The sequence below is a fragment of the Panthera pardus genome, unplaced genomic scaffold (assembly GCF_024362965.1).
Source record: "Panthera pardus isolate Hobbes unplaced genomic scaffold, ASM2436296v1 HiC_scaffold_12, whole genome shotgun sequence".
In the NCBI taxonomy this organism is placed as follows: Eukaryota; Metazoa; Chordata; class Mammalia; order Carnivora; family Felidae; genus Panthera; species Panthera pardus.
Window position 1 is genome coordinate 55,972,552 of NW_026526677.1, and position 20,629 is coordinate 55,993,180.

The 20,629-nt window shown below is 41.7% G+C and overlaps 1 protein-coding gene and 1 long non-coding RNA gene across 4 annotated transcripts in view; one reads left to right on the forward strand and one right to left on the reverse strand.

Moving 5' to 3' along the window:
* LOC109267143 (uncharacterized) overlaps nucleotides 1-20,629 on the reverse strand; it is a 33,806-nt gene that overhangs the window by 804 nt on the left and 12,373 nt on the right. For 2 of the 3 annotated variants that reach the window (XR_008421213.1, XR_008421214.1), the window contains exons 4-5: nucleotides 15,427-15,606; nucleotides 237-705 (exon numbers count right to left, since the gene is read on the reverse strand). This is a non-coding gene — a long non-coding RNA (uncharacterized LOC109267143). The remainder of the gene's footprint in view (nucleotides 1-236; nucleotides 706-15,426; nucleotides 15,607-20,629) is intronic. The other variant, XR_008421212.1, reaches the window with a different exon arrangement.
* LOC109267139 (folate receptor alpha-like) lies at nucleotides 300-3,710 on the forward strand. The gene is made up of 4 exons (XM_019449697.2): nucleotides 300-452; nucleotides 2,678-2,866; nucleotides 3,015-3,150; nucleotides 3,293-3,710. Exons 1-4 carry the CDS (start codon nucleotides 300-302, stop codon nucleotides 3,577-3,579), a joined length of 765 nt encoding a protein of 254 aa, XP_019305242.1. The 3' UTR covers nucleotides 3,580-3,710.

The window sequence follows — 20,629 nt, forward strand, 5'->3', positions numbered from 1 at the left end:
GACCTATGGCAATCTCCCGGCTATTTCTTCATTTTGCCCAAACCCCATCCCTTAGTTTCATCATTTGATCCTCCTGTCCACCTGGAGAAGTCACTAATGACACTAGCAAGGACTGTCCCAGAGGGCGGTGTCTGATCCCACCCCTCCCTGAGGCTATGAAGACAGGGGTAGGGGTGGGGCATGACCCGGCCCAGGCTTCTTGGAGGCTCCACCCACCTGGGGCTGTTCCCACACACCTGGAGGCCCCACCTCTGCTTTCCTTGGTGCCACTGACCACAGGTCTTCCTTCAGACACTGACATGGCCCAGCTGGTGACAACAGAGTTGCTGCTCCTTCTGGCGGGGGTGGCTGCAGTGTGGGCAGCCCGGCCCAGGACTGAGCTTCTCAATGTCTGTATGGATGCCAAGCACCACAAGGAAAAGCCAAGCCCAGAAGACGAGCTGCATGAGCAGGTGGGCGGAGGGGTGATCCGAGGTGGGGAGGTGCTGACTCAGGAAGAGGGCAGCCAGAGATAGAAGCATCAAACCCTTTCCATGGTGGAGGCAGGAAGGCCACCTGAGAGACTTTGAGTTTGCACTAATGCGGGCAACTACTGGCTTACCACATACTGTGTGCCCAGTGTCGCCAGTACAATGCCAGCACCTCAGCTCCTTGGTTGTTGGGTTTCCGCGTTACACAGATCAGGAAGCACGTCCAGAGAGGAGCCTGGGAAATGACACAGGAGAGACCCGTCAGACACATCAGACCCATGGGCTGATTTTGATTTCAGAGTTTAGACAGGAACTGACCCAAGAATCTGAGAGCAGCAAGTGCACACAACACATTGTGGTTTCTTTCCCTCCAGCCCCAAACAGCTCGAAAAAAGTAGATTTCTCACGGTCTTGAGGCTGGGTGTGAGGCACATTGATTCATGCATCTAGCAATCATTTCCACTGGGGCTCTTGACCTTTTTGTTGGACCTGAGGTCTCTTTTCTATGAAAATTATTTTGTCACAACCCCCTTTTTTTTTTTTAACGTTTATTTATTTTTGAGACAGAGAGAGGCAGAGCATGAACGGGGGAGGGGCTGAGAGAGAGGGAGACACAGAATTGGAAACAGGCTCCAGGCTCCGAGCCGTCAGCCCAGACCCCGACTCGGGGCTCAAACTCATGGGCCGTGAGATCATGACCTGAGCCGAAGTCAAGGCGGACGCTTAACCGACTGAGCCACCCAGGCGCCCCATGTCACAACCCCTTTAATATCCTGGACCTATCTAAGCATTAAAAAAGCAATATGATGCATAACTGTAAAGAAAACACAAAAGGGAAGTCACTTGTAAAATGCATTCCAATATGTAAATGTTCATTTTTTTTTTAATTTTTTTAACGTTTACTTATTTTTGAGACAGAGAGAGACAGAGCATGAACAGGGGAGGGGCAGAGAGAGAGAGGGAGACACAGAATCTGAAACAGGCTCCGGGCTCTGAGCGGTCAGCACAGAGCCCGATGCGGGGCTCGAACTCACGGGCCGCGAGATCATGACCTGAGCCGAAGTCGGACGCTTAACCGACCGAGCCACCCAGGCGCCCCTGTAAATGTTCATTTTGACCTCAGTAGCAGATAATGATCACAGTCCCCAGTTAGTGCTTGCTCAGAATCACTGAGCCTGCAGCTAAGTGATGGTGTAACTTGCATACTTTGAGCAGCTTTGATTTTAACTTCTTTTAAAGTGCACTTTTTTTTGTTTTTATTGTGGTTTTTTAAGCTTTTTAAAACAATGTTTATCTTATTTATTTTTGAGAGAGACAGAGACAGAGATAGAGCATGAGCAGAGGAGGGGCAGAGAGAGGGGGAGACACAGAATCCAAAGCAGGTTCTGTGCTGCCAGCACAGAGCCCCATGCAGGGCTCGAACTCACAAACCGTGAGATCCTGACCTGAGCCAAAGTCAGTCACTTAAGCAACTAAACCACCCAGGCGCCCCTAAAGAGCACATTTTAATATTTTGCTTTTAAACTGAATTCTAAACTATGGGTTTTCATTCATTCACTGTTTTGAGTATTTATGTAATTAGATCTATTCTGAGGTTCCAATTTATTTAGCTTGCCTCCTCACCTCTGGGTCTTTGTCACCTTCTAAATGAGGCTTGTCTGACAAGTCTAGAAAACTGCCCTTCCCCATCCCTCTCCCCTGCTTAATCTCTTTCCAAAGCAGTTGATGAGTTTTCATTGTTATGTCTCTACCTTCTGGGTTAGAGTAAGTAGGAGCTCAATAGAGATTTGGATTATTGAATTTTATAATGGCTGCACTTCCCCCAAAGAGGGTCCCCCAGTGGCAAGTATTTCTCTGAAAGATTGACTGTGTTAGGGGATAAAAGAGGGAGGAGTCTTGGTAGCTCAGTGAGTCAAGTGTAGGACTCTTGATTTCAGCTCAGGTTATGATCTCATAGTTCATGGGATCAAGCCCAATGTCAGTCTCTGTACTGACAGCACAGAGCCTGCTTGGGATTTTCTCTCTCTCCCTCTCTCCTTCTCTCTCTCTCTCTCTTTCTCTCTCCCACCCCCAAGTAAATAACTAAACATTAAAAAATAAATAAATAAATAAATAATTTAAAAAAGACTAAAGGGGGAGTGGCTGCACATGGGAATACTGTGGCTGTGCCAGGCATGGGAGTTAGTGCCTGTGTCTCCCCCACCCAGTGCAGCCCCTGGAAGAAGAATTCCTGCTGCTTTGCCAACACCAGCCGGGAAGCCCATAAGGACATTTCCTACCTGTACAGATTCAACTGGGACCACTGTGGACAGATGGCACCTGCCTGCAAACAGCACTTCATCCAGGACACCTGCCTCTATGAGTGCTCCCCCAACCTGGGGCCCTGGATCCAGCAGGTATGAGTGTGCTCCCCTGGACCCCCAACTTTGCAGAGGATCTGAGCCTCCCAGACAACTCCTCGGGCTGCCTCTCCAGCTCTCTCTTCAGGGCAGAGCTGCCGAGAATCTTGAACCTGAGCCCTTTTTCTCCACTCACCTCTCCCAGGTGAACCAGAGCTGGCGCAAAGAACGCATCCTGAACGTGCCCCTGTGCAAGGAGGACTGTCAGCAATGGTGGGAGGACTGTCGCACGTCCTACACCTGCAAGAGCAACTGGCACAAGGGCTGGGACTGGAGCTCAGGTGAGGGCCTGGGCAGGTCAGGGAGGGAGAGATTTGGAGGCAGAGGTGTGGGGTGTGGAGCTGGCATATTGGGGCTGTGAGATTGGCGGAAACAAAGTTAGTTCTGGGCCCAGTGGCTAAAGGTCTTCCATCTTCCCTACAGGGCATAACCGGTGCCCAGTGGGAGCTGCCTGCCACCACTTCCATTTCTATTTCCCCACACCTGCTGCTCTGTGCAGTGAAATCTGGAGCCACTCCTACAAACTCAGCAACTACAGCCGAGGGAGCGGCCGCTGCATCCAGATGTGGTTCGACCCGGCCCAGGGCAACCCCAACGAGGAGGTGGCCAGGTTCTATGCCTTGGCCATGAGTGCTGGGGCCATGCCCCATGGGATTGGGCTTCTCCTGCTCAGCCTGGTCCCCATTCTGCAACTCTGGTTGCTCAGCTGAGCTCCTTTTACCTTGTGATACCTGCACAGCCCTGCCCTGTTCAGCCCCATAGCTCCCAGCTATTCACTTCCTGTTCCTTGGATGGGGGCGGGGCTCTGACCCACGTTTGAATAAACCAGACACCTAACATGTATTAAGTGAATTCTTTGGGTGTGAAATGGGAATGTGACTTTTGCTTTCAGGTTCCCGCTGATTGAAGCCAGTTAGACTTGGTCAGTTCCAAGTTCTGAAACTTACTATGAACTTTCTAGATGTTTAACTGCGCTTATAACCTAGGACATATTCATAGCTCTCAATTTCATTTTTTGTTACAGCTCTAATCTAGAGCCAGGCCCAGAATTTTATTTTATGTTATGTTATGTTATGTTATGTTATGTTATGTTATTTTTTTAAGTTTATTTTTCACAGAGAGAGAGAGACACAGAGAGAGAGAGAGAGAGAGAGAGAGAGAGAGAGCGCGAGCATGGGTGGGGGAGGGGCAGAGATAGGGAGACACAGAATCTGAAGCAGGCTCCAGGCTCTGAGCTGTCAGCACAGAGCCCGATGCGGGGCTCGAACTCACGCACCTCGAGATCATGACCTGAGCCGAAGTAGGACGCTCAGCCGACTGAGCCACCCAGGCTCCCCAAGGCTCAGAATTTTAGAATTTGAATTGGACCTATGTCCCCCCCCCCCCCCCAGGTTGACTATTCTGCTCCGTGCTCAGCTCTCCAATAGAAGAGAGAGGAATGGGTGTGCCTGGCATGTTCTGGATGTATGGCTGGATAGAGGTGAAGAGGTTCAGCAAGAGCCATTCCTCACCAACAGCTAACACCCACAAAGCACTATCTACCAGGCACTATCCTAAATGCTTTACATTTATTCCTATAGGGTATATAGACTGTTGTGTGCCTTGTACATATGTGGAAATGGCCACATAAATTAAGAAATATGGCTAAAACTGTCCCCTGCATAAAAGCTGAGATTCCAACTCAGGCAATCTGACTCTTGAGAATAAATTCTTTCCCCTGCAGACTGGGTAAATATGTGTATCTTGAAGGGATAATGGACCTCATGCTTAACCAGACTTGTGCGCTTGAGCTGGTCTAGCAGAGCCAGGAATGGAACCCAAACCTAGCTCCTAGATCAGGTTCCAAACCAATAATTTGACAGACTTTTAGGCAGTGTTTTCACATTAAGCATAGGTTGTAGCAGTTATAATAAGCTAGGTTAAAAAAAATAATAAGCTAGGCTATGTTACAGTAACATCTCAAATATCTCCCTGGCACAACTAACATTTCTTATTCAAGCCACAGAGTTTAATGTGGGTTAAGCAGGGTTGGGGAGCGGGGATTTCTGTATGGCACTCAGGGATTCCCAAGGTTGAGGGAGGCTCCATCTCATCGTACACTTCCATGAGACAGGCATAGGAAGCTTGGTGAATTCTCTACAGGCTTACAAAACTTCCACCCATCACTAATTTTGATGGCCACATCAAGTCATTGCCATGACTAACTTCCAGGAGGCGAGGAAAATACAATGCTAACAAGTTCTTGGAAGGAGAGGGGGAGCAGAATGTTTGTCAAAAGACCTACCAACTTGTAATGTTATGGTCAGTTTATGTTTCTGGCATGGTCATGGTTACAAATTTAACTTTTCAGCTTGATTCAGGTAAGAAAGAGAACCAGCCCTTTGAACCCTATGCAAAGAACTACATCAACATGAAAAGTGGAGCGTTCCACTGGCCACCATCCTAGGTGGTCTTGCAAACAAGGCCAACTGATGTATTACATTTAATATGGAACCAATGATACTATTTACAAATGCAACTTATTTATAGATGTGTTAGAATGAGTGAAATTTGGGGCACCTGGGTGGCTCAGTTGGTTGAGCATCTGACTTAGGCTCAGGTTGTGATCTCACCACTCATGAGTTCAAGCCCCGCATTGGGCTCACTGGTGTTAGTGTGGAGACTGTTTCAGCTCTTCTGTCCCCCCCTCTCTCTGTCCCTTTCCTGCTTGAGCTCTCTCTTAAAAATAAATAAATCTTAAAAAAAAAAAAAGAATGAGTGAAATTTAAGATCGGTATCACCTCAAGCCAACATGCCTTATTAAAAGCTTATTGTGCTGTTTCTGAACCATGTATAAGAATACTTGTCTGAGTCCCACTTTCTGGAGTTGCCATTCTCAAGTTCTGAGGAGTCATTAGCTTGCAGAATGTATTAATAATTTTCCATATTAAGATCTCCTCAGCAGCGGTACTGGCATAAGGATTGACATAGAGATTAATGGATCAGAACTGAGAGTCCAGAAATAAATCCTTATATTTATATTTAATTGATATTTGACAAAGGTGCTAAGGCAATTCATCGGGGGGAAAGGATAGTCTGTTCAACAAATGTGTTGGGACAACTGATTATCCACACACAAAAAGGTGAACTTATGGTATGACCTTCAAGTCATACCATATACAGAAAATTAACTCAAAAAGATCATAGACTTAAATGTGACAGCCAAGGGGCACCTGGGTGGCTTAGTGGGTAAGTGTACAACTTCAGCTCAGGTCATGATCTTGCCCTTCATGAGTCAGAGCTCCATGTTGGGCTCTGGGCTGACAGTTCAGAGCCAGGAGCCTGCTTTAGATTCTGTCTCCCTCTCTGTCTGCCCCTCCCTCACTTGCACTCTCTCTTTGTCTCTCAAAAATAAATAAATGTTAAAAAAGAAGTCTTTTTAAGTGTGACAGCTAAAACAAAATTTCTAGAAGAAAACAAGAGAAGAGTTAACAGACGTTGCGTTAGGCAAAGATTTCTTAGATTAAAACTTCTAGGGGTGCCTGGGTGGCTCAGTCGGTTGAGTGTCCGACTTCAGCTCAGGTCATGATCTCACACTCCGTGAGTTTGAACCCCGCGTTGGGCTCTGTGCTGACAGCTCGGAGCCTAGACCCTGCTTCAGATTCTGTGTCTCCCTCTCTCTTTGCCCCTCCCCTGCTCATGCTCTGTCTCTCTCTGTCTCAAAAATAAAACATTGAAAAAAAAAAAAAAACTTCTACTGGGCCGCCTGGCTGGCTCAGTCAGTGGAGCATGCAACTCTTGATCTCAGGGTCATCAGTTCTGGCCCTATGTTGGGTGTAGAGACTATTTAAAGAAAAAAAATCTCAAAAAAAAAAAAAGCTTCTACCTATTCTAAGATGGACAGTGTATTTTTTCTTTCTTTCTTTCTTTCTTTCTTTCTTTCTTTCTTTCTTTCTTTCTCTTTCTTAAAAATAAATAAACATTAACAATTTTTTCAAGAAAATTAAAAGACAAGTTACAGACTGGAGGAAATATCTGGAAAACACATATCTGATAAAGGATTTGTATCCATAATATATAAATAATGCTTACCACTCAATAGTTAGAAAACAAACAACTCAATCAAATAATGGGCAATAGAATGAACAGACATTTCATCACAGAAGTTACACAAATGGCTAATAAGAATGTGAAAAGATGCTTGATACCATTCATTAGTCATTAGAAAAATGTAAATTAAAACCACAATAAGATACCATTTCATACCCACTAGAATGTTTATAGTAAAAAAGGCAATAACAAATGTTGGCAAGGATGTGGAGAAATTGGAACTCTGATACATTGTTGAAAGAGAGGTAAAATGGTGCTGTCTTTTGGAGAACTGTGTGGCAGTTTCAAAAACAGTTACATGTAAGACTGCCTTACAACTCAGCAATTCCACTTCTAAGCATCTACCCAAGGGAAATGAAAATATACATCCACATAAACACTTGTATGTGAATGTTCATAGAAGCATTATTCAGAGGAGTGCCTGGGTGGCTCAGTCAGTCGAGCGTCCGACTCTTGATCTGGGCAGGGTCATGATCTCACAGTTCATGTGTTTGGGCCCCGCATTACGCTCTGTGCTGATAGTGTGGAGCCTGCTTGGGATTCTCTGTGTCCCTTTCTCTCTGCCCCTCCCTTGCTCATGCTCTATCTCTCTCAAAATAAATAAATAAGCATTAAAAAAAAGAAGCATTATTCAGAATAGGTCAAGACTTAAAATAACCTAAATGTCTATCAACCAGACAATGTATAGACAAAATGTATTTTACCCATACAATGGAATATTATTCAGCAATAAAAAGTAACAAACTACTGACACATGCTAATGTCATGGATGAACCTTAAAAACACTATGTTAAGTGAAACTCCATTTGTATGAAAATTCCAGAAAAGGCAAATTTATAGAGACAAAGTAGATTAGTGGTTGCCTAGGGCTGGGATTTGGGAACCAAGATTAATTATAAATGGACATGGGGGGCATGAACATTTTCTAAAACTCATTTGTGGTGAGGTTGTACCACTTGGCAAAATATTTGTAAACTTTAAATAAGTAAATTTTATGATCTGTAAAAGAGTGAATGATTACCTATATGATACTCTCCCCTGCAATGGTAGCATATAGAGGATCTTAAATGATTCTAAATTTCTGTGGGGTGTGTTCATGAGGTGACAGATTCTGAGGAACTCAGAATCTGGCTCCACAAAAATCTATCATCTGAGCCAAACTCGATCCCATCATAAACTTTGAGAGATGAGGTGCTTCGGTGGCTCAGTTGGTTGTGTGTCTGATTCTTGATTTGGGCTCAGGTCATGACCACAGGGTTGTGGGATGGAGCCCCACATTAGATTCTCTCTCTCTCCCTCTGCCCCTCTCCCCCATTCATGTGCTCTTTATTTTTATTTAAAAATTTTTAATGTTTATTTATTTTTGAGAGAGAGAGAGAACGAGCAGGTGAGGGGCAGAGAGAGAGGGAGACACAGAATACGAAGCAGGCTCTAGGCTCTGAGCTGTCAGCACAGAGCCCAGTGCAGGGCTGGAATTCATGAGCTGTGAGATCATGACCTGAGCCGAAGTCAGACGCTTAACCGACTGAGCCACCCAGAAGCCCCACCTGCTCTTTAAAATCAAAAACAACAAAACTTTGAGAGACTGGTTGGGAAAATGCAGCAATCAAGGAGGGACTCTGTGCTTGGTGTGGTATGGACAGTACCAGTAGAGATATTTAGGAGTGTGGCCCATTGACCAAGGGTTTTTTTTAGAGAAAGGGTTTATTCCAGTTGGCACAAGTATGGTCTATTAAATTGAGGGTTAGAAACCAGAGCCAGGAGAGAAAAAGGGCTACATCATATGACTAATGAAAAAAAGATCATGAAGCACATTACCAAAAATACCAACACAACAGCCACAACCATATTGCCTTCTCAATTTCACTAATTCCTTTAAAAATATTCCTGCTTCTTGTCTGTGGGTTAGCTTCTCCCTCCATAGAAGTCTTCTGTTTTAGGACTGAAATTTTTCTGGAAACCTCAAGCCTCACAGCTCCAATGTGTTGCACTGTCCAAGGGTCAGCTATGGTGGTGATGTCAGACCCATGAGTCTGTTCTCCTGTCAAGTATGGCAGAATCTTTGGGAAAACAAAAGGAGAGAATAGAACCTCCTTGTTGGCAGGACCGAATGATCTAGAGACCTACTGATGTCCAATATCAGAGTGAAAGAGAGAAGCTTCATCGAGGAGAAAGACAACAGAGCATGAAGCTACTGGTGACTGCTGCATTTCATGAAGTCTCAGTTGATGGCTACTCTGAAGAGGAAATATTATTAGGATCTGGGGAAGGAGAGTTACCTTTGCAACCAACTTAGTTTTGATGATTCTATTTGTCCTTCCTTACTTGCCTTGAGCTCTGGGTGATATGGACAGTGGATATATTTAGAAATCTTGAGGGCCTTACAGTCTATTGTGTAAGATGTACACCAAACTTACTATCGATAATAAAAAGTTATTTTAAACGAAGGCATAAAATGATCTTGGAAATAAATTTGTTGATAGGCATCATGCAAGCCCTTGCATGTGAACATGAGTATGTTTTTACCAATTTGGGAAAGTTCGCAGTCACTGACCATTCACAGCCACAAACTTCACCCTGTAGAAAAGTCTTCTGGAAAGGATGAGCTCCTCTCTTGGCTTTGACATCTTTCTCTACATTATGGACATGATGAACAAGGCAGATTTTGTTTGTTTGTTTGTTTTGAGAGGGAGAGAGCGAGTGAGCATGTGAGCAGAGAGGGGCAGAGAGAAAGAGGGAGAGAGAAAATCCCAAGCAGGCTCCACGCTGTCAGCACAGAGCCCCAAGTGGGGGCTCAATCGTACAAACCGTGAGATCATGACCGGAGTGGAAACTAAGAGGTGGTGCTCAACTGACTGAGTCACCCAGGTGCCCCAAGGCAGCTCTTTAGAATACTGATAGCTAATTTTAAAAACATGGAGCATACCGACCATACCGAATTATTTTTAGCATCCCTCCTTGTAGCCTTTCCTTCTGAGTGCCAGGCAGTGAGAAAGCAAATTTTTTGTGTATTCTAACAGCTTCCAGGGAAGCATCAAGATGATTTTGGTGTAAAAGATGCCTTGATAATTTTGTTATTCTGAATTTAGGGGCTGATTGTGCATAAGGGAAACAGAAAAAAAAAGTGTTGTCAGGAAATAACCTCAGCCTCAGTCGTGTTATTAATAGGAACATTATATTTTACAATTTTATATTTTAGAACATTAAAAATGTTAACTTCTCCAGAAGTGAGGAACCCTAATGTTTTCTGTTCTCTCTTGACCCAAGGGGATGGATAATGTGAGTCGTGAAAACTTAACATGCTTTCTAAGAAGTGAAAGTTCACTTTCACATTATGCAAGGACTTAAGCTGTGCTATAAGGAGAAAACACACCAAAATAACTTTTATTTCTTCATGTTAAGTATAGACTGTATACTCAAAGACCATTTCGCTTTTTCTTTTTTTTAAGTAGGCTCCACTCCCAGTGTGGAGCCCAACATGGGGCTTGAACTTACTATCCAGAGATCAAAACCTGAGCTGAGATCAAGAGTCAGACACTTAACCCGACTGAGCCACACAGGTGCCCCTCAAAGACCATTTTTCTTATGAGTGACCATAGCATCTAAACATTGATACTTCTTAAAGTACAAGTAGTCTGAAGAAGCACTTCTGGAATGGCAGAGTAAAGACATCTGAAAATCTGCTTCTCCATAAAAGCAATAATACTGGTAAAAATTGTCAAAATCAAGTTTTTAGGAGTCTGGAAACCAAGGCTTTCAAAAATCGAAGGAGAATTTGTTTAAGAAAAATGGTCGAATGTCAGTAGGAACAGTGAATTTTGACCGGCTTCTTCCCCATCCTCCTCTCCCCAACTCCACAGGAGCTCCACAAATCCGCAGTCTCTCAACTACACTAGCTTTGAAAAACAGTGGCCTAGCAGCCACTAGAGGGGGCAGCATGGGTGTGGAACTCCCCAAACAGCCCCATCCCTAGAGAACTGTCACCGTTTGATCTATCTGTAAGCTCCCTTGAAGAGTCCCATTCATAGCACTAGTCTTTATTTGACCTGATTCAGAACTCTCACAGCAAGAAACTCTATTTTGTTTGTCTAAACAATTAGCAGCAAATTGTTTGACGTCCCAGCTGCCGGAGGCAGAAACACCAGCTGAAGCAAACAAGAGGCTGGCTAAAAAACTTAAGAGGAATATTGGGGAATGAAATGTCGATGGAGGGCTATGAAATCTCTGATTACCTCGGGATCTAGAAATCTGCAAATGTTTACAGAACTGTGAGCACATCCAGGAAATACCCGAGGAAGTTCCAATCTCTCCATCAACTCTGGTGAGCTTGAGGTCCTGCTCATGCAGGAAGTGAGGAATAAGGCAGAGTAAACTGCCAGAGTGTTGAAGGCTTGCCTGAACCCTTGGTAAAAAGTAGGAAACTTACTGCTTCAAGGAATTTAATGAAATTTCTGTCCAATCATTAACTGACCACTAAGCAAACCAGGCAGAAACTTCAGCGACCGCATATGACAAAGAAAATAAGACTCTACAGAATTAGCCCATGAAAGTTGATAAACAAATAAGCAGCAACAACTCAAGCCATAGTTGGGGAGATCTGATTTCCAGAGTTGCCATCTTACATTAATTAAAACACCCAATTTTTGAGGACTTAGTTGGCTCAGTTGGTGGAGTGTGCAATTCTTGATCTTGGGGTTGTGAGTTCAAGCCCCACATGGAATGTAGAGATTAAAAATAAAATCTTTTTTAAAAATTACCCAATTTTCAACAAAAAATATGAGACATGCAAAGAAACAGGAAAGTGTGAGTCATACACAGGGGGGAAAAAAAGCACTCAGAATAAACGGTCCCTGAGGAAGCCCAGACACTGGACTTATTAGACAAAGACTTTAAACCAGCTATTATAAGCAAGAAGTAGGGTGGCTGGCTGGCTCAGTAGGCAAAGCGTGACACTCTTAACCTCAGGATCATGAGTTCAAGCCTCGTGTTGAGCGTAGAGCCTACTTTTTTTTTTTTTTTTTAAAAAGAGGAAACTATGTCTAAAGAATTCAAGGAAATATGAAAATGATGTCTCACTAAATAGAGAACGTCAATAAAGAAATAAAAATCACTGGGATGCCTGGCTGGCGCCAGTCAGTAAAACATGTGACTCTTGATCTCAGGATCATGTGTTCAAGCCCCACATTCGGCATGGAGCCTACCTAAAAAATAAAAAGAAATAAAAAAAAAGAAATAAAAATTATTTAAAAACTGAAATAGAAATTAGGGTAGAACAGTACAATAACTGAAATGAAATATTTACTAGAAACTGCTCAACTTGATAAGGAATATCTACCAAAAAACCTAGAGCTAACATACTTTTTTTTTGAGAGAGAGTGCGAGCACAAGTGGGGGAGATAGGCAAGGGGGAGAGAGAGAGAGAGAGAGAGAGAGGGAGGGAGGGAGAGAGAGAATCTTAAACAGGCTCCGTGCTCAGCACAGAGCCCAATACGGGGTTTGATCCCACGATGCTAGGAACCCTTGGTTCCCCAACCCAACCCAATCAAGAGTTGGAGGTAGAGCTAACATACTCAATGGTGAGAAACTTGAAGCTTTCCTATTAAGATCAGGTACAAGGTAAGGAGGTCCCTTTCACTTCTCAGCATTGTACTGAAAGTTCTAGCTAATGCATCAGGATGATCAGGATGAGAAAAGGAAATAAAAGGTACAGATTGGGAAGGAAGAAATAAAGTGTCCTTGTTCATAGATGACATATTCATCTATAAAGAAAATCTGGGGCACTTGGGTGGCTCAGCTGGTTAAACATCTGACTTCTGCTCGGGCCATGATCTCGCGGTTTGTGAGTTGAAGCCCCACATCAGGCTCTGTGCTGACAGCTCAGAGCCTGCTTTGGATTCTGTGTGTGTCTCTCTCTGTTCCTTCCCCACTCACCCTCTGTCTCGCTCTGTCTCTCAAAAATAAATAGACATTTAAAAAAATTAAAAGAAAAAAGAAAATCTGAAGAAATGACAAAAAAATTTCTGGCACTAATAAGTGATTATAGCAAGATTGAAGGATATAAAGTTAATATGTGGAGGTCAACTGCCTTCCCACATACTAGCAATGAACAAGTGGAATTTGAAATTAAAAAATATATATCATTCATAATAGCATCTGGAAAAAAATGAAATACATAGGTATAAATCTAACAAACTATGTATAAAATCTATGTGAGGAAACTATGAAATTGATGAATGAAATCAAGGAATTAAATAAAGGAGACATATTTCATGTAAGGAAGACTCAATATCGTCAAGATGTCAGTTGTTCCCAACTTGATCTATAGATCCAATGTCATCCCAATCAAAATCCCAGCAAGTTACTTGGTAGATATTGACAAACTGAGCCTACAGATTATGTGGAGATGCAAAAGACCCAGAACAGCCAGCACAATATTGAGAAGAACAAAGTTGGATAAATGACAATACCTGACTTCAAAACTTACTGCAAAGCTACAGTAATCGAGACAATGTGGGCGGCACCTGGGTGGCTCAGTCGTTAAGCGGCAAGCATCCCACTTCAGTTCAGGTCGTGATCTCGGGGCTCATGAGTTGAGCCCCGCATCGGGCTCTCTGCTATCATTGAGGAGGATGCTTTGGATCCACTGTCTCCCTCTCTCTCTGACCCTCCCTCACTAGCTTTCTCTCTCTCTCACAGAAAATAAACACGCACAAAAAAGACAATGTGGTATTGGCAAAAGAATAAACAAACGGATTAATGACACAGAGAGTCCACAGATACACTCACATAAGTATAATCAACTGCTCTTTGACAAAGGGACAGTGGCAATAAAATGGAGCAAAGAGAATCTTTTCAACAAATGTTGCCAGGACAACTGGACATCACATACAAAATGATAAATCTGGATACACGTCACACTTTTTGTGAAGGCACAGGAAGTAATTGAAAATGGATCACAGACTTGAATAGATCACAGATGCAAAACTATAAAACTCCTAGGAGATGATGTATAAGAAAATCTAGGTGACCTGGGTTTTGTGATGACTTTTTTTTTTTAATGTTTACTTTATTTTATTTTTTGAGAGAGATTCAGAGCACAAGCAGGGGAGGGGCAGAGAGAGGGGAGACACAGAATCCGAAGCCGGCTCCAGGCTCTGAGCTGTCAGCACAGAGCCTGACGCGGGGCTTGAACTCATGACCCTGAGATCAAGACCAGAGCTGAGATCAAGAGGTGGATGCTTAACCAGCTGAGCCACCCAGGTGCCCCTGGTGATGACTTGTAAGATACAAAATCAGGAGAGTCTGGGTAGCTCCATCAGTTGAGCATAGGACTTCGGCTCAGGTCATGACCTCATAGTTTGTGAGCTCCAGCCGAGGGGGAGCTCATTGCTGTCAGCACAGAGTTCACTTTGGATCCTCTGTCCCTCTCTCTTTGCCCCTCCCCCGTTCACTCTTTCTCTCTCTCAAAAATAAATAAACATTAAAAAAAAAAAAAGATACACAACCAAAGGCATGATCCATGAAAGAAAGAACTGACAAGCTAGCCTTAATTAAAATCTAAATTTTCTGGGATGCCGGGGTGTCTCAGTCCCTTATGCCTCCAACTTCAGTTCAGGTCATGATCTTGTGGTTCGAGCCCTGCATCAGGCTCTGTGCTGACAGCTGACAGCCTGCTTCAGATTCTGCATCTCTCTCTCTTTCTGCCCCTCCCCTGCTTGCTCACGTGTGTGTGTGCATACTCTCTCACTTTCTCTCTCAAAAATAAATAAGCATCAAAATTTTAAAAATTTTCTGATACGTAAAAGATACTAAGAGAATGAGAAGACAAGCCACAGACTGGGACAAAATATTTGCAAAACACATACCAAATAAAGGACTGTTTTCTAAAATAGAAAGAACTCTTAAAGCTCAACAATAAGAAAATAAACAACCTGATTAAAAATAGCCGAATACCTTAATTAGCCGACACCTCAGCAAAGAAGATACACAGATGGCAAATAAACATATGCAAAGATGCTCCACATATATATCTTCAGGGAAATGCAAATTAAAACAATAGTGAGGGGCGCCTGGGTGGCTCAATTGGTTAAGCCTCTGACTTCGGCTCAGGTCATGATCTCGCCCCTCGTGAGTTCGAGCCCTGCATCGGGCTCTGTGCTGACAGTTCAGAGCCTGGAGCCTGGAGCCTGCTTCGGATTCTGTGTCTCCCTCTCTCTGTCCTTCCTCTACTCTCTCTCTGTCTCTCTCAAAAATAACTCAACATTAAAAAAAAATTAAAGCAAGAACAACAGTGAAATACCACTATACACCTAACAGAAAAAAATAATCTGAAACACTGACAACACCAAATGCTGGTGAGGATGTGGAGCAATAGGAACTCTCATTCGTTGCTGGTGAAAATACAAAATGATACAGCCACTTTGAAAGACTGTTTGGTGGTTTCCTAACAAAATTAAACATATTCTTACCATATAATCCAGCATTTCCCCAAAGGACTTGAAAACTTATGTCCACATAGAAATCTGTACATAGATGTTTCTAGCAGCTTTATTCATAATTGCCAAATGTTGAAGCAATCAAGATGTCCTTCAGTAGGTGAGCGGATAAATGAACTGTGGTACATCCAGACAATGGAATATTATTCAGCACTGAAAAGAAATGAATAATCAAGCCATGAAAAGACATGGAGGAACCTTGAATGCATATTACTAAGTGAAAGAAGCCAACATGAAAAGGCTACAGACTATATAATTCCAACTATATGACATTCTGGAAAAGGTGCAAACTAGGAGACATTATAAAGATCAGCGGTTGTTGGGGGCTGGGGAGAAGGAGGGATAAATAGGCAGAGCAGAGAGGTTTTTTTTTTTAAGACTTTATTTTTTGAGTAGTCTGTACATCTGACGTGGGGCTCAAATTTACAATCCCAAAAGTCACATGCTCTACTGACTGAGTCAGCCAGGTGCCCCAGAGAAGAGGGTATTTTTAGGGCAATGAAAATAATCTGTGTAATAATGACACGTGCTATGATATATTTGTCCAAACTCAAAGAATGTACAACACCAAAAGTGTACTGTAATCTAAACTATGCACTTCAGGTAATTAAGATGCGTTAATGTAGGTTTATCAGTTGTAACGAACGTACTACTCTGGTTGGGGATGTTATAATGGAGGAAGATATGCATGTCTGGAGGCAGGGGGTATATGGGAAATCCCTATACCTTCTCCTTGATTTTGTTGTGAACCTTAAGCTCCTTTTTTAAGGAAAAGTAAAGTCTGAATTTAAAACAGTTTCTTACTGTAGGTACTCAGCAGTAGATTTGAAGGGGTAGAAGAAAGAATCTACAGACTTGGAAATAGAAATTGTCCATTTTTTTTTAAGTTTACTTATTTATTTTGAGACACAGAGACAGAGAGAGCGTGCATGAGCACATGAGTGGGGGAAGGACAGAGAGAGAGGGAGGGAGAGAATCCTAAGCAGGTTCCATATTGTCAGCGCAGAGCCTGATGTGGGGCTTGAACCCACGAACAGTGAGATCATGACCTGAACCAAAATCAAGAGTCAGACACTTAATGGACTGAGGTAACCAGGCGCCCCAGAAATTGCCCATTCTTAAAAACAAACAGGATGAAGAAAAATGAACAGAACACAGGGACATGTGGGAATACCATCAAGCATACCAGAATATGCACAATGGGAGTCCTAGAAGGAGTAGAAAGAGAATAAGAGCATAAATAATTGGAGAAATCGAGACCAAAACCACTCAGATTTTAAATAAAAAAATTAATCTACACGTCTAAGTTCAGTGACCTCCAAGTAAGAGAAACTCAAAGAAATTCACACTTGAACACATCAGAGTCAAACTATTGGACTATAAAGAGAGAATCTTGAAAGCAACAATAGAATAACGACTCATCATTTATAAAAGATCCTCAATAAGATCAACTGTTAATGTCTCATTTAGAAACTATGAAGTCCAGGAGGCAATGGGATGAAATATTCAAAGTAATGAAAGAAAAAGACTGTCAGCCCAGAATTTTATAACCAAAAAAATTCTTCTTCAAAGGAGAAATGAAGACATACACAAATAAACCAAAGTTGAGAGAATTTGTCACTAGCAGACTTTCCCTACAAGAAATACTAATGATTGCCCTTTAGGCTGAAATGAAAGAACACCAGACAGTGAGTTGAATCCACATGAAGAAATAAAGAGCACCAGTAAAAGTTACTGCATAAAGAAATAGAAAATACGGTATAAATGTTTTTATGTTGTAACTCTTTTCTTATCCTGTCTAAATGGGAAAAGATAGCTTCACGAAGCAATAACTATAAAATGGTATTTTTTTTTTTTATTGAGAGAGAGAGCGCGAGAGCGCACAAGTAGGGGAGAGGCAGAGAAAGAGGGGGACAGAGGATCTGAAGTGGGCTCTGCGCTTACAGCCAGATGCGGGACTCAAACTCACAAACCATGAGATCATGACTTGAGCTGAAGTCTGATGCTCAACCAACTGAGTCATCCAGGTGCCCCTAAAATGGTACTGATATGCTCATAGTGTATAAAAATGTAATTTATATAATAATACAGCAAAGCAGTATGAGAAGGAATGAAACTATATTGGAGTAAAATTTTGAACATTATTGAAACTCAGTATTAATCTGAACTAGATTGTTATAAATTATGATGTTAATTGCAACCCCAGAGCAACTATTAAGAAAAAATTATAAAAATATAATAAAAGAAACAACAAAGTAATTAAAAGGGTACATTTTAAAATATCTATTAAACACAAAAGAAGGGAGTAAAGGAGAAATAGAGGAACAAAAGAACCAAAATACATATATAAAACAAAATTGCAGGTGTAAAACCTGTTATTAGTAATTACATTATATATAAATAGATTGAATTCTCCAATAAAAATGCAAAGACTGGCAGATAAAAAAATCATTGTCCAACTATACACTCTTTTTTTTTAATGTTTATTTATTTTTGAGAGAGAAAGAGAGAGCTCAGGAGAGGGGCAGAGAGAGACAGAGAGACAGAGAATCCAAAGCAGGCTCTGTGCTGACAGCAGACAGCTTGAACTCACAAACTGTGAGATCATGACCTGAGCTAAAGTCGGACAGTTAATGGACTGAGCCACCCAGGCACCCTAACTATCCACTCTTTGCATGACTCACGCTTCAGATTCATAGACACAAAAAAGGCTGAACCTAAAAGGATGGAAAAAGATACATTATGCAAAAAATAACTAAAGGATATCTAGAGTGGCTATAATAGTATCAGACAAATAGAATTTAAGACAAAAATTGTTAAGAGGCAAAGAAAGGCATTTTATTTTATCTTTTAAAGTTTATTCATTTTGAGAGAGAGATAGACACACGTGTGTGCACACACGGGAGGGGGCAGAGAGAGAGGGAGACAGAATCCCAAGCAGGCTCCATGGTATCAATATGCAGCCTGACATGGGACTCAATCCCATGAACTGTGAGATCATGACATGAGCCAAAACCAAGAATCAGACACTCCACCGACTGAGCCACAAAGGCACACCAAAAAGAAAGATTTTAAATCAAAACCTAACCTTCTACCTTAAAAAATAGAAAAAGAGCAAAATAAACTCAAAGTGAGAAGGAAAAAAATTAAGAGTAAAGCAAAAATAAATGGAATAGAGCATAGAAAAACAATAGAGAAAAACCATGAAAATGAAAGTTGGTTCTTTGTTTTGTTTTTTTAAATTAATTATTTAATTAATTCATTTTTAAGTAAGCTCTATACTTAACATGGGGCTCAAACTCATGACCCCAAGATTAAGAGTCACATGCTCTACTGACTGAGCCAGTCAGGTGCCCCCAAAAGTTGTTTCTTTGAGAATATCAACAAAAACCTTTATTTAGACTGATCAAGAAAAAAAGGAAAGAAGAGTCAAATTAATAATATCAGGAATAAAAGAGGAGACAACACTAATACAGAAGTAAAAAGCATTGTAAAAGAATACTATGAACAACTGTATGCCAATAAATTAGATACCATAAATGAAATGGCCAAATTCCTAGAAAGATACAAACTACCAAAGATGACATAAGAAGAAGTAAAACATCTAAATATACCTGTAACAAGGAAAGGGATCGAATTCATAATTTTAAAACTTCCCACAAATAAAAGTTCAGGCTCACACAGCCTCAGTGGTGCACTCTACCAAATGTTTAAAGAATAATTACTACCAATCCTTCAGAAACTCTTTGAGGCACCAACTGGCTTAGTTGGAATAGAATGTGACTCTTGATCTTGGGGTACAAGCCCTACGTTGGGTGTAGACATTATTAAAATAAATAAACTTTAACAAAAAAAGAAATTATTTCAAAAAAGAAGAGGTAATACATCTCAACTCATTCTGTGAGATCAATATTACTCTGATACAAAATCACACAAAGACATTGCAAGAAAACTACAGACCAATATCCACTATAGATAAAGACATAAATATTCTCAATGAAATACTAGCAAACTGAATCCAGCCAGGGGCGCCTGGATGGCTCAGTCAGTTAAGAATGACTTAAAAAAATTTTTTTTTTCATTTAATGTTTATTTTATTTTTGAGAGAGTGAGAGAGTGAGCATTAGCGGGGGAGGGGCAGAGAGACTGGGGACGGGGGGGGACAGGATAGAGGATCCGAAGTGGGCTCTGTGCTGACAGCAGAGAGCCCCATGTGGGGCTCAAACTCTTGAACCCAAGATCATGACCTGAGTCAAAGTCAACACTTAACCAACTGAGCCATCCAGGCGCCCCAAGCATCTGATCCTTGATTTTGGCTCAGGTCATGATCCCAGGGTATGAGATTGAGCCCCAAGTTGGGCTCCATGCTGAGCATGGAGCCTGCTTAAGATTCTCTCTCTCTCCTGCCCCTCTTCCCTGTTTGTGTGCTCTCTCTCTCAAAAAAAAAAAAAAAAAAAAAAAATATATATATATATATATATATATATATACACACACAAAAACAAAAAAACAAAAACAACCCACAACTGAATCCTGCCACATATAAAAAGGATTGCACATCATGACCAAATAGGATTAATCCCAGAATGCAAGTTGGTTTAACATCCAAAAATTAATTGATTCAAAATATCATATTACTAGAATAGAAGACAAAACCCACACGATCATCTCCGTCGAAACATAATTTGGCAGAATCCAAAATACTTTCATGATTTAAAACAAAACAAAACCCAATACTGAACAAACTAGGAATAGAAGAGAATTCACGCAACCTGACAAAGGTCATCTATGAAAAAGGCACAGATAACATCCCAGTCAACATCAAAAGGCTTTCCCACTAATATCAGGAATAAGGAAGTATATCCATGCTCATCATGTCTATCCAACTTGTACAAAAGTTGTAGCTATGGGTACTTGGCTGGCTTAGTCAGTGGAGCACACGACTCTTGATCTTGGGGTGGTGAGTTTGAACCCCACTTTGGTGTAGAGATTAATAAAAAAAAAGTTGTAGCTAAGCCTGTTAGTCAATAAAAAGGAATAAAGGCATACAGATTTGAAAGCAAGAAGCAAAACTATTTCTCCTTCCTTCCTTCCTTCCTTCCTTCCTTCCTTCCTTCCTTCCTTCCTTTCCTTCCTTCCTTCCTTCCTTTTTTTGCTGCAAAAAGCTTTATCATTT

Bases quoted from the DNA above. Each gene is read 5' to 3' on its own strand.
- LOC109267139 (XM_019449697.2), top strand. From the start codon at position 300: ATGGCCCAGCTGGTGACAACAGAGTTGCTGCTCCTTCTGGCGGGGGTG. The intron at 2,867-3,014 runs GTATGAGTGTGC...CACCTCTCCCAG, and splicing joins TGGGGCCCTGGATCCAGCAG to GTGAACCAGAGCTGGCGCAA. The intron at 3,151-3,292 runs GTGAGGGCCTGG...TCTTCCCTACAG, and splicing joins GGGCTGGGACTGGAGCTCAG to GGCATAACCGGTGCCCAGTG.